This window comes from Bombus vosnesenskii, unplaced genomic scaffold (assembly GCF_011952255.1).
Source record: "Bombus vosnesenskii isolate JDL3184/JDL3185 unplaced genomic scaffold, Bvos_JDL3184-5_v1.1 scf7180000013298, whole genome shotgun sequence".
In the NCBI taxonomy this organism is placed as follows: Eukaryota; Metazoa; Arthropoda; class Insecta; order Hymenoptera; family Apidae; genus Bombus; species Bombus vosnesenskii.
The window spans coordinates 1,001,741-1,014,039 of NW_022882948.1; the positions used below are offsets into that span (position 1 = coordinate 1,001,741).

At 34.7% G+C, this 12,299-nt stretch overlaps 1 protein-coding gene and 1 long non-coding RNA gene across 16 annotated transcripts in view; one reads left to right on the forward strand and one right to left on the reverse strand.

Annotated features, from left to right (window-relative positions):
* Positions 1–10,642, forward strand: part of LOC117233691 (kinesin-like protein KIF13B) — a 166,146-nt gene extending 155,504 nt beyond the window's left edge. For 4 of the 12 annotated variants that reach the window (XM_033494215.1, XM_033494219.1, XM_033494217.1 and 1 more), the window contains exons 21-29: positions 1,987–2,004; positions 4,555–4,629; positions 6,255–6,406; positions 7,163–7,496; positions 7,857–8,122; positions 8,242–8,425; positions 8,516–8,713; positions 8,820–8,984; positions 9,216–10,642. In XM_033494215.1, coding sequence (XP_033350106.1) covers positions 1,987–2,004; positions 4,555–4,629; positions 6,255–6,406; positions 7,163–7,496; positions 7,857–8,122; positions 8,242–8,425; positions 8,516–8,713; positions 8,820–8,984; positions 9,216–9,304 — 1,481 coding nt within the window. In that variant the 3' untranslated portion in view covers positions 9,305–10,642. Of the gene's footprint in view, positions 1–244; positions 260–1,986; positions 2,005–4,554; positions 4,630–6,254; positions 6,407–7,162; positions 7,497–7,856; positions 8,123–8,241; positions 8,426–8,515; positions 8,714–8,819; positions 8,985–9,215 lie in introns of all 12 variants that reach the window. The other 8 variants (XM_033494218.1, XM_033494220.1, XM_033494227.1 and 5 more) reach the window with 4 other exon arrangements.
* LOC117233717 lies at positions 13–4,541 on the reverse strand. 4 transcript variants are annotated; one of them, XR_004493376.1, is made up of 3 exons: positions 4,243–4,541; positions 864–1,082; positions 13–792 (listed from the first exon to the last, which is right to left on the reverse strand). It is a non-coding gene; the product is annotated as an uncharacterized LOC117233717 (long non-coding RNA). The 4 variants fall into 4 exon arrangements; XR_004493377.1 differs by lacking the exon at positions 4,243–4,541 and adding an exon at positions 2,719–3,028; XR_004493375.1 differs by lacking the exon at positions 4,243–4,541 and adding an exon at positions 1,727–2,028.
* Positions 10,643–12,299: the final 1,657 nt, after the last annotated feature.

Consider the following 12,299-nt stretch of genomic DNA (forward strand, 5'->3'; position numbering starts at 1 on the left):
TAGAAGCTAATATAAACGATAAACGAAGGATTCTTTTTTTTTATTATTATTCACACAAAATATTCACTCATACAATTCATTTTCTCATTCATTAGTTCACCGTTCATTTTGTAGTAATCCATTTTATTAATTCGATCGATTGCATATATCACTTAATTTTTCGATTGTGTAATGGCAATAGAATTAACATCTTACTATTGTTCATAATAACTTTTAACAATATCTCCAACGGTGCTACCATAAGCACGCCAACAAAGAGGTAATTCCCAAGATTTCTTGCAAGAGAGTTCTTTTGCTACGCAAGCGTTTTTGCCATGATGTTGATGAAGGCGTAGCTAATTTAGCAAAAGGAATATTATTTTGTTTCGTTATTAACGCTGCTCTATGATCGACGACAGAGCTTGCTACCTGGGCGCAGAATTTTACGCTAAATGGATTGCTACTTTACATTAAAAGTTCGAACGAATTTTAATTATCGACGTTTTAGTTCTTTTTCTCTCTCTCCTTTTTTTTCTTTTCCATTTACTTTTTTCTAATTTTGTTTGGATATCTTTATGACTTATAATCTTATGCGAATCCATCATTTGATTGACTGCAACATCTTAGTTTGCTTAAATCACAATTTGAATTATTAATAATATTTAAACGCTTTGATAAATTTTAATGGCACTGTGTTTTGAGGACCTTAGTCTTAGAATAATATATCGACATACGTTTTACGATCACTTCTCGTTGCCTTGATTTTTTGCTTTCTTGAATTATATTCGACGAAAAAAGTCTATTCATTCATTTCTGAAATGTGGCTTATGCAATGTTTCTTAATATATTATACATATATATATATATATTTATAAATATACCACCTTGCCATGATAGTCACTCTAAGATTTGCCCTAGTTTTTGATTGTCTTAAAATTCCACTGTTATGTCCTCCTTTGGTATTAGATATGTTGTTTCTGAATAATGGAAGATGTTCATTTCATACGTTTCCTTTTTCGTTCGTTTTTATTATTGAGATTTCATGTCATCCATCGTTAGCGTTTCCTTATATCGTGTCCACTGGAAATCAAATTTACTTCTATCTTTAAAATAAAAAGAGTTTTCTCTATATTCGTTTACAGAAGCGTTACGCGTGCTCTCAATTTTCAACCCTTTTGATAAATTTTGCGTTTAGAATAGATCAAAATATTGCAATATTTTAATGGAAATTTTCAGAAAATACTCGATAGCAAACCGTACTATTTGTTAATTCACCGATATTATTTCTAATATTAAATAATATTAATTAATATTTCTAATATAAAAAAAATGAGATTTCCAAGTAATAAAAATTCTATGAAATTCTACTGAATTCTATGTATGAAAAAGAAGAACACCATACAAGGAAATCGCTCAATCACTTAGAACAGACACGATCAAACAGATCGATCACTCTCCTTAACGATGTTTGGTAAAACCGATCTCCCTCTTAGCGAATTACCACTACACATTGGAACTTCGTATTTATTCTATTTACAGCTTCTATCATACTGTTATGTCACCACGCTATGTTCAACTTTTACGCACGATTTTTGCCACTATTTAGCAACGTTTATTAAAGCTTTCCTAGTAAAAAAAAATCACATGAACCGTGATATCATGCAAGAAAGGGGAGAGAGAGAGAGAGAGGGAGAGAGAGGGGCGGGCCTAAAGAGAGTTGAGCATGGTAAAAAGAAAAACGACCTACTGTTTTTTTCTTCAGATCCGCCTTTACTATAGCGTTTATTAGCAGCGATATTTACAAAAAAAAAAAAAGCTCCACCACTTGTTACAGAGCCTCTTTGATAACGTTAATTAACGAACCTTATTGATAATCAGCAGAATTTTGTAGCAAAATTAACACGAACGAGTCCAAGCGATTATATCAATAATACGCAACTTATATCTCTGTTCCTCTGTTTATAACACTACGTCTACTACTTCTACAACTATTTCGGCCCACGCAAGGCTCCATTCTGAACTCAGGTAAAATGGAGTCTTGATTGATATTTGATTGATGCCGTAACAGGCAGTGACGATTTAGTATATAAATATGTCTCGTGAGTGGTTGAGTCTGTCTGTTGTTTTAGTTCTTCCAGTGCGCCTTAAATATATATATGTGTGTATATAGTGTGTCGATGGTGCTGCACTTCTATTTTCTTTTTTTTTTTTTTTTTTTTTTTGTGATCCTAGCAATGTTCAGAACCAGAAGTGATTCATATCATCAAAGAAAATACAAGATTTTCATGATTTTCTACTTGTTCCAAGCTCTTATTATCATAGCATCAAAATCAAATTATGTGTATTGTAATACACATGGACTAGGGATAAAAACAAAAGAACATCTTAAACCTATCGATTAAATCTATCGATTGTATCTAGAACTATTTTCTAGTTACTATTTATTGTAACTAGCGCATCTGCATATAGATGGCGAGCGTGAACTCACGTTGTGATTTTCAATAAAAATCGTATTACGAATATTTCGCTTCAAATGATCTAAACTCTAGTTCTGAAAATTGCTGATGCCTTCTCTGTCTATGTGTCTATGTGTCGAACGCTGTTTCATTGCAACGAGAGCAAATGCTGTTTTAGTTTCACGATTTTACTGTTGCATGCCGAATGCGTTTCCTTGTGTGCCTCTAAGCAAGCATATATCGGCTCGTCTATGTTCATGCGGACTGTTTCTCTTTGGCTCACATCTTTTACACGATGATTTGTCTGCGTTGCTGATCATGATCGACGCTTAACGAAAGTCACGTCAACGCATTGCAAACGCAAGATGAAAGAACGATCTTCTCTCGTGTCTATCGCAGTATCTATCAGAGATCACCATGCGTAGAAATCATGTTCACTAGCACTGTATATCACGACTATGATTATCTATAATCTATACTATACTATATCACGAATCGCAGTCGAAAAGCATGGGTATTTGAACAATTCTTTCGCAAAAGTTTTTTACTAGAATAGAAACGATTTCTATAGTTCTGTTTTTCTTATCTTTTTCTTTTTTCTTACTTTTTTTTTTTTTTTTTTTTGAAATCTTTTTCTTCTTTTTATCGACGACTCGTTGAAGTTTGAGATAAGAAACAAAATTCGTAACGTTCGACGAGTTATCGATATTGGTATCTATGTTTTAAGACTGAATTTAAGAGTGAACCAGCGTGCATAAGATGTTTTTCTTTTTTCTATCACGATCGAATTATAGTCGAAGAGTAAAAAAAGAACAAATTGAGAAAGACGAATAAGATGGCTTGTAAAGTTGTTCTACTTTTACTGTCTCTACCTGTGAATGTGCTATTAAGCGATATTTTAGAAACAGACGTAGGGTAACTGTATCATATATGTGTACATATATATATATATAAATATTTATTGATTAATGATTTAGGTGGACGTGCTTCTGAAAAACAATTCAGGATCTTTCTTTTTTTTTTATTATGAATATTTCCTTAATTAAACGATATTGTTGGTCTTAATTAATTAAAGCAACTAAATTGTTTTTCATTGAAGCGAAGAAGAAGGAAGAAACTTACAAGTAACTAAGAAAATGGGAAGATATATCTCAAAGAAGGGAATAAATATTTATTCGTATTCGGAAGAAGAATTTAGCCAACTATTCTTTATGACGAAAGACCCATTTTCTTTATCCGCAGGAAGAATTAGTTTAAAGTCGAACGAAGCGAAGAAATACAAGCAGACAAGTTGAGAATGGTGTAGGGGGCAAAATTAAGAGTAATTTAGTACTGCATGAGATTATTGTTTCGGCCATAGTGAAGCATGCTTTGCGGGAGGATAGAGTCTACATATTTAATGCTATCGACTGTACAGTAAAAATCCAAGGAAGATACCGCATTGAGAAGAGCTCGAGATCAATACCACTTTTGACTTTAAACTAATAAAATGCTATCGTTAGCATACTTTATGACAAATCCACGATGCATATGAGATCATAAATTACGATCAGATCTCTTCGTTAATGATATTTCTACGTTAGTTTCCTCTGGATAAATTGAAATTTCTAATCGTACGAAATAACTTTGAATTTTAGAAGATTCCTAACAAATATTTTCTCGAATAAGATCAGGAAAAATATATTTCGAGTTTTAATCGACGTATCGGTGCATTTTGGATTGGTTAAAGAATGGCGAGTTAAATCGTTTCACGTGTACAAAGAATCTCAAAATGAGAAAGCAACGAAGAAACGATTTGAAATTGTACCTCTGCAATATTTTCTACTAAATTTTACAAATATTTGTACGCGGCTGTAATAACTGCTGTCGACACGAATATCTTCGATATGAGACGCAAAAGGTGTACATCGTACGCTGATCTGGTTTGCCTGATTGTATCAAGTGTCTTCTAGTCTACAGGCATGATCGATCACGCGTGACAAGCCTGCAAACAGAAAGAAAGAAAAATAAGAAAGGTTTTGTCGAAGGCTCGCCATTAAGAGGAGAACAAAAATGTAGTGTTTAGCGATCGACGAGAAAAACCGAGTGCCGTGTAATCAGTACGTCTATCTCCTTTCAGCGAGACCAACCTTCCTGAATTTGAACCTGAATCTCAACTCATTGACACGTCTGCAACAATCCACCTCTGCCAAGTGTAGGTGACACTCGCTGTTGATGGCTCTTTCGAACTGGCATTGCCACGGGAATTCATCGATTTTATTTCAAATTATTCGTGTAAATTCTCGCGGAAATTTCGTATCTTTCGTAAGAATGCGAGGATCTATGGATCCTCACCTCTGAAAGAATCGAAATGGTCCAGGGGTTCAACGCAGCTCGAAAATAAGTTGGCAGATATTTTAAGGAAAGAAATTTCCTCTATTCATTTTTCATGCAATTTAAACCTTTCTCCAATATTTTCTATCAAACGTCTTATCTTTATGCTTCGATAATAGAATAGTAACGTATATATATATATATATATATATATATATATCAGTGATAAGGTAGAATTTCATACTCTTAGCTTTCACATTCAGCAACGAAGCTAACAATAGTATCAGTAGATGGACACTGCTAAGTATTAGAATTTTTCTAGAAGCTAATTTACTGGAGAAAGGATTAAAAATTAATATTCGTTGAATTTAATGAACTTCTGAAAATCGTCGATTTTCTAAATCAATGTGGCGAGTTTGAAAGAGTCCATTCGATCATTCTCGTAGTGATTAGTAGATCGTTTCGTTTCCTTACTCCTTATTTCGATTATTACGTAGCACTACGATAACAGATATCGATAAGAATCACGATTCGTTTTCTTTTTCTTCTTTTCTTCCGTATTTATCATTTTTCTCCGTAGTTATTGTCCTTTATCGGAACTGCAGCCTCGCTGTGCCGCAGTGCATAGTCTCCGTATGTGTTCGATGTTTTATCGCTTTCGATTACCATACGGTACCTTTCTCACCCTCTGTTTTACGTTTCTTCCAGGCTGCCTTATATTCCACGTATTATGTGCTTGGATCTTCCAAATCTTTATAGTATCTTCATTTCGAGCACTTACTTCGATTCTCGAGTACAAAATTTGGCCTCACATGGATCATTCTGACACGTACAGAAATACACACGTTTTATCAGAAGTAGAACGAAGAAATATACTGTTAGGTGCAAGACGAGAAACAGTCGAACATTATCAATACACGAAATTAGCGTATAGGATGAGACACGTGACCGAAAACATTTTGATAATTACGCAAGTACTAATTACAGACTGTGGATTTTTATGGAAATTACGGGAAATTTGTAAATGCAAAAACGTACAGAACGCAATATCAACAAGACAATAGTACAAGGACACTTTGTGAATAAAGAATAAAAGATAAATGATAATTTAATTAGAAAAAGAAATCGTCGAATACGTGGAATATACCCGTTTATCCTTTTCATTCTTTTTTTTCTTTTTTCTTTAGGAACAGCATGGACCACATTCCTTTTGTTCGATATTATTGCAATCACTGATAAATGTGTATCAGAACCGACCTGGCACCTTTTAGTGTGATCATAAACCCGATTAAATGGATGTTTGATATGTTGGAACCCAAAAGAAGGAATAAATCTAAATAAACGAGCAATCACAAATCAATCGATTCTTCCCTTTTACTTTTAATCAATTTTTCTTTATTCACGGTGGCCAGATCGGCCCTGATATTCTTTACAATTTCTCACAGTCTTCGCAAGAGCGATATAATCACATGCGACTTTTATTGACTTGATAATGTTCGTTTTTAGCATCTCCGAATATGGTCGGTGGCAAATTGGGTCTACGAATGACCACTCTGCACGAGGAAACATCGAACACTGGCAACCAGTTGTCGACGCCCGTACACGACGAGGACGAAGAGAAGAGCGACGCTGATTACTCGGAATACGACTCGTACCAGGTAGTACGCGTTTTTAAATTTCGAAAATACATTGGAAATAGTTTATACTTGAATCGTTGTCTTTGTTACGTGATCGATATATTCGTATTCTATTAAAAAAAAAAAACACTTATATATAACAAATTACCATTTCGAGTCTTGAGTTTGAAGTTTCTACAGTTTTAGTTAAGCTTTGAAATTTTTGCTAGATTCGATCATCTTCGTAAAGAAATATCTTATTTATTATTCGTATATCGTATATCTTATCATTTATCTGAATAATTTCTATACAGTTTTAAAATTTGATGAATTTAAACTTAGAGGAACATAAACGTGAGGAGCATAAAAAGTGAAAACGGATCGTCTATGGTCAGACACGCTCTTGCAGTAAACGTAACAAAAATTGTGGTATTTCTATTTTCTTTTGAAAGAACGATACCACGAAGTTTGTATTCATATGTTGGCGAACGATTCTGATAATTAATTTTTTAAAAAGCAATTCTTAGAAAACTTAACCATTAGAATATCACAGACAGTGAAATTGTTAACTTTGTTTAGAGAAGAAACATTGTATCTGTATCTAGAGATCTGAATCCGTGAAAAGAAACGGTACAAAAATACAAATGCGATTAAATACTACTACAGGTATAAAAATGAACAAATCGTCGAGAAATATCAAGTACAATTGTTTCTCCTCTTTGTCTACGATTAGAAAAAAGTTATTAAGTCCCACGATATCATCTTTGTCACAATCAAATCACACGCGATTACGTTCAGGCACCGGCGAAACCAGTAAAACCGCTAACTTCTTCACGCACACTGGATTCTCTTGTCGAACTTCAATCGACGAAGATCAACACGCCAAGCATGAGCAGCAGCGGCTACGGTTCACAAGCGGTGTCTACGACCAATCTCACGTCCGAGGACTCCATCTCCGTTAAATCTATCAGCGTGGACGAGACACCAGACCTGGAATACAGAAATCTGTTGGATTATAAGAAACCAGAGAGAATGGACAGCTCACTGGTGGAGGAAACGCCGGAGGAATATATGGGTGAAGTGACTAACGCGTTGGGCAACTTAAACGTGATGGAGAACACTTGCGGCGAGGGTTAGTTGAATGGCTCTCGAAAGAGCAAATACTTAAAGTATACATTCTTGTTAAGATGAGCGTCGCGTGAAATAGTTACTGAGAGATTGTATCGTAAGGGAAGAATAAGGGAGGAAGAAATAGAATAGTCGAAGTTTAACAGTTTAATGAGAACAGAAGAGTTTAAAGGTTGTTGTTTGCTATTTCAGATTTACTTAAAATCCAGGGATTGATAGATCTTTATGCATTTATGAGAAATTTGAAATCCGTTTTTAGAAAACGTTCAGTATACAGTTTCTCTCCCCATTGATTTAATATTTTTTTTTTTAATTTTATAAACATACAAACATATATGTAAAATGGATCTTTTGTATATCGCAGAACATACTAGAAAGAACTTAGACGAGACAGGTGCCTACATGGACGCAGACATCGACAGTCCGGTTTCTTCGACGAAAAGCGATGGCGATGCAAATACCAATGTGTCGCGTACAAGTTCTACTCATCGTCAGAAGAAGGATATACCAAGTCAGGGTTTGAGCAACAGAAGGAAAAGCGACATGGAGATTAGTCAGGCATCGAATTCTGGAGAAGACAGCCCTCTGGAGGGTAGCTCGGTTGTACACACGAAGCTACCACCAGGAAAGGTAATGTTAATATTTAAGCTATTGAACGAACATATATATCGCGTACATTATTCGTGTCGAATTGACTAATATGTCAAATTAAATCGACTAATCTTATAATGTTAATCTGACGATTACAGGTCGTACGTCGAAGGAAAGCTTCTACTAGCACAGGAAGGCCTACGAGTTCTCAGCACAGGGCTTCATTCCCCATGGTCCGTCCACAAGTTTCAGAGAGCAAAGCAGCAGCACGACTCGAACAATCAATGCAACCTAACATTCCCTATGAGAACGGTGACAACAGCTCCTCTGAACGAATCGATGGTAAATAACTATTGATAGCAACAAAGTAACTAGCGTTTGTTAACGAATCTTTAATAAAATTTCGCCTCTGTTTCTATAAAAATTTAATAGACGACGTGAGCGACAAGAGTTCAGCTTTTGGATCGAGACACGACTTAAGTAGAGTCGAAACTCCGCTCCCGGATTGGGTTATAGTTGGTGAATCGGTGCTGGTTCGCCCATACAGCTATTCTGGTGTCATAGCGTACGTTGGCCCAACAGAGTTTGCATCCGGGACGTGGATAGGAGTTGAACTCGATGCCCCGACAGGTAACGTTCGCTTTTATTATCTTCACGTTTCTATTAAATAAAAAAAAACGTTTTTAATAGATAAAAAAAAGAAAAGTAATTGAGGAAATTAATTTTATTGTTACAGGTAAAAACGATGGTGCTGTGAATGGCCATAGGTACTTCACGTGTCGACCGAAATGCGGTATCTTCGTTAAAGTGGACAAACTAATTCAGGACAAACGTGGCCGAGCACTTAGAAACTATGTCTCTGTCCCTCAACCTGCACCGATGCGTCGAAGCGTCAGCAGAGGTATGAAGAATATTTTATATAAAAAGCTATAACAGAATAACTTAATGTGCAATTATTACAAAATAATCAACTACTTTCTTTTAAATTCGAAGATAAACTCTGCAAACGGGAAGATAAATTTGCACAACGTAGCGAAATTAATACAAACCTGGCAAAAACTTAGAAATATTACGTCTTTCGAGTGCTTTGAAGTATTATAAATTTATGCCAATATATAATCGAATGCTCCAGGTGAGGGTTTACATTCCTTGCACCGAAGTCGAAGCCGAGGGGAGGGCCTTTCAACGACCGGCACGCGATCTTCTCCACGGGGCAAGTAAACGGATCACAACGCCGCTTCACCAGTAACTTCGTTCTACTAATAAGCCACTAAATATCCTAATTGCTACATGCCTATGATATGTGTAGCAGCAGTGTTTCAGTCCCTTAGACATTAGGGCAGTTATGGATTAATTAATACTTATAAATATTACTTGAAATATTAGGTCATTGTAATGTGTATCACACAAAGCATGGGACGTTCTGTCAAAGAAACTTTTTTTCTGGTGTTTTTTTTTTTTCTCGAACAGAACATGCTGTTCTGAAAGCATAGTATCTACAACTACTTCGCATCTTCAGTAGCATAGCGAGAGCGAGAGAGAGAGCGAGTATAGCGCGAAAGGGAGAGAGAGAAAGAGTGAGAGAGAATGAGTATTAAACAAAAAGCGCAAGAAACATCGATACGAAGAAAAGTTTCGTCTTTGCGTATCGAAAGTCAGCGAACGATGTTCAATCGAATATATATATAGTATATATATATATATATATATAATTTGTAAGCATTCCACAAAAAGCTTTTAATTTTAACGACTGGGATGATGAGCCATTTACTTTTTACATAAGACGAAGCATCATTTAGTTCGCGTATTAATTGTACATTTTTTAACACTAATTGAAGAAATAGGGAAAAAACAGAGTCAGTTATTTTGATCGTAATCTTCTACCATTGGTGGTAAATCAAGGCTCGTTTTAAACAATAATATTCCATAATTTCTAAGCACCGATTGCATTTAAAAGAAAAGAAAAAGAAACAGAATAAATATCGACACGAATATTAAATATATTACAATATGTACAATAATCATATGAATTAAAATAAAAAAAAAAGAAATAACAATTTGGCAATTTTATGGAAATTGCCAGTGAATATATATATAAATAGACAGAATATGAAAGACACTCTCCAAAATTGCCGGGCCGGTAATTTGAAACAATGGAGATGTAGCCAACAGAGGAATAAATCACACGGGACGGCCAAAAACTAAAATAAATGTGAAGATGATGATTCTTTTCATGAGACACGAATTTATCGCGTTGCGTAGATTATTTAAAGATTTTATATGTATACAATTGTTTCATATATATTGTATTTTTTTAGCGCAATCTGTTAAGTTCCTTTTTATTGTAACATACAATTATTGTCCTCTGTCCAGCATTACGTTGTTAACGCGAACATGACACGCAATTAATTTATACGGCGCAAAAGTGTATGGAAGAAACTGTGCGTGTTGCATGACGATATAAATTGAAGATGAAAAAAGAAATTCACATTGGCTATCGTCTCTGTCGTAAGTGATTGTCAGTGTTGGTCATCGATCGATTAAAATCTTAACAAATTAGACACAAGTTATTCTTGGGTAACAGCAACTAGTTTGTTGATAAAACAAGCGAAATTTTACAAATTACGAGTTATCTGTTTCTGTGTATTATAAAATCATAAAAAACAATATCGTACACTAATATTATTAATTGCTAAAATATCGTGCAAGAAGATCCACAGAGCAAGGATAATAAAAAAGTCAACGTTTCTTACAAATGTTCATAACAAAAGACGATTGAGAATGCAATATTACATTATAGTGTTCCAAGATTAAATAGCAATTTTAATCGTTAATTGTGATTACACTTAGTTGAATGAAATTTTCATCGTCAATGACAATTAATTGTAATCATTGATTATCAATTACGTAGTAATTATTGCCCGATGCTGGCATTGATTCACAACAATCGATTCGCTGGCTAATGTGAATCGTCTCTGAGTGCAACACGATCACATAGGGTCGCAATACTAGATTCGTAAGTTTTAGATAGTAGAGATCGAATTAAAGAAAATGAAAAAACACACGAGCTTGCTTGATCGTATCTTGAATTAGCGTCACGTCAAACTGCGTTGATTCGACGTTATTTCTTTCTTTCTCTGTTCTTTATCGTGGCGAATTGTCCACGATTCGTTGCACTTGACTCTTCTTGATTCTTGGCTGAATTTTCACCGCGAAACGACTCTAATATACATATATGTATATATATTTGATACATTTCAAACGTGATTTTTGCTCAGTACGACGATGACGATACTGATTTCTCGTTCGACAATGAATTAATTAAAAAAAAAAAAAAGAAGCGAAGAAGAAGAAGAAGAAGGAGATAAGTAAAGCACTGTGAAAAGATATAACGGCGATAGATGGTCAAAGGTGTCGCGTATAAGAGAAAAATCAAACGACGGTATCGCATATTTTTTTTAATTTATCGAATAGATCGTGTGGAGTACAAGAAAGATGCGAAAATAGAAAGAAAGGAGGGGGGAAAAAGGTTAAACGTGTAACGAAGAAATGAACGTCGAATGAAAGAAGCTAATTAATCATCATAAAGATTAAGATATAATCGTAAAGAAACGAAAGAAAAGAAAGAAAAAAGAAAGAAAGAAAATTCGCCCAAATTGTGAACATCAACCAAAAAAAAAAAAAAAAAAAAAAAGAAAAAATAACCATAACAAGAACAACAACTTCTGTCCAATTAGAACAATACTAAACGCTATCAATAATGAACATATATTACTGTATGTAATACTTATTGAATATAAATAATAAACTCTCGCCTGCGACGCGACGTTTCCTTGGTCATACGGCGATTAAAAGACGAGAGACTTGCGGTTGTTGCTTTCGTGTGCACGCGTGTTATCATAAACGAATAGAATAAACGAAGTAAAGATGGTAAAGATAAAAATACGAACGCGTATTTTACACGAAAGGGAAACGCCGCGGGCGAAGGTATCTCTGTCCATTTTTTGGTAATTCAAGAATATTAATGATGAAAGAAAATTAAGACTCACAAATGTCACAGTGATGCTACATGCCTACCTGGCATATAGGATTAATAGAGTCTCCTTTAAGTTTCAGACAACGCGTTACACTTTTCTGTTCTTTTTTTCTTTTTTCTTAGGTTCTTTTTCTCCGCTATCGTTACGATGAGAAATTATATACATACATAGAATTGAAA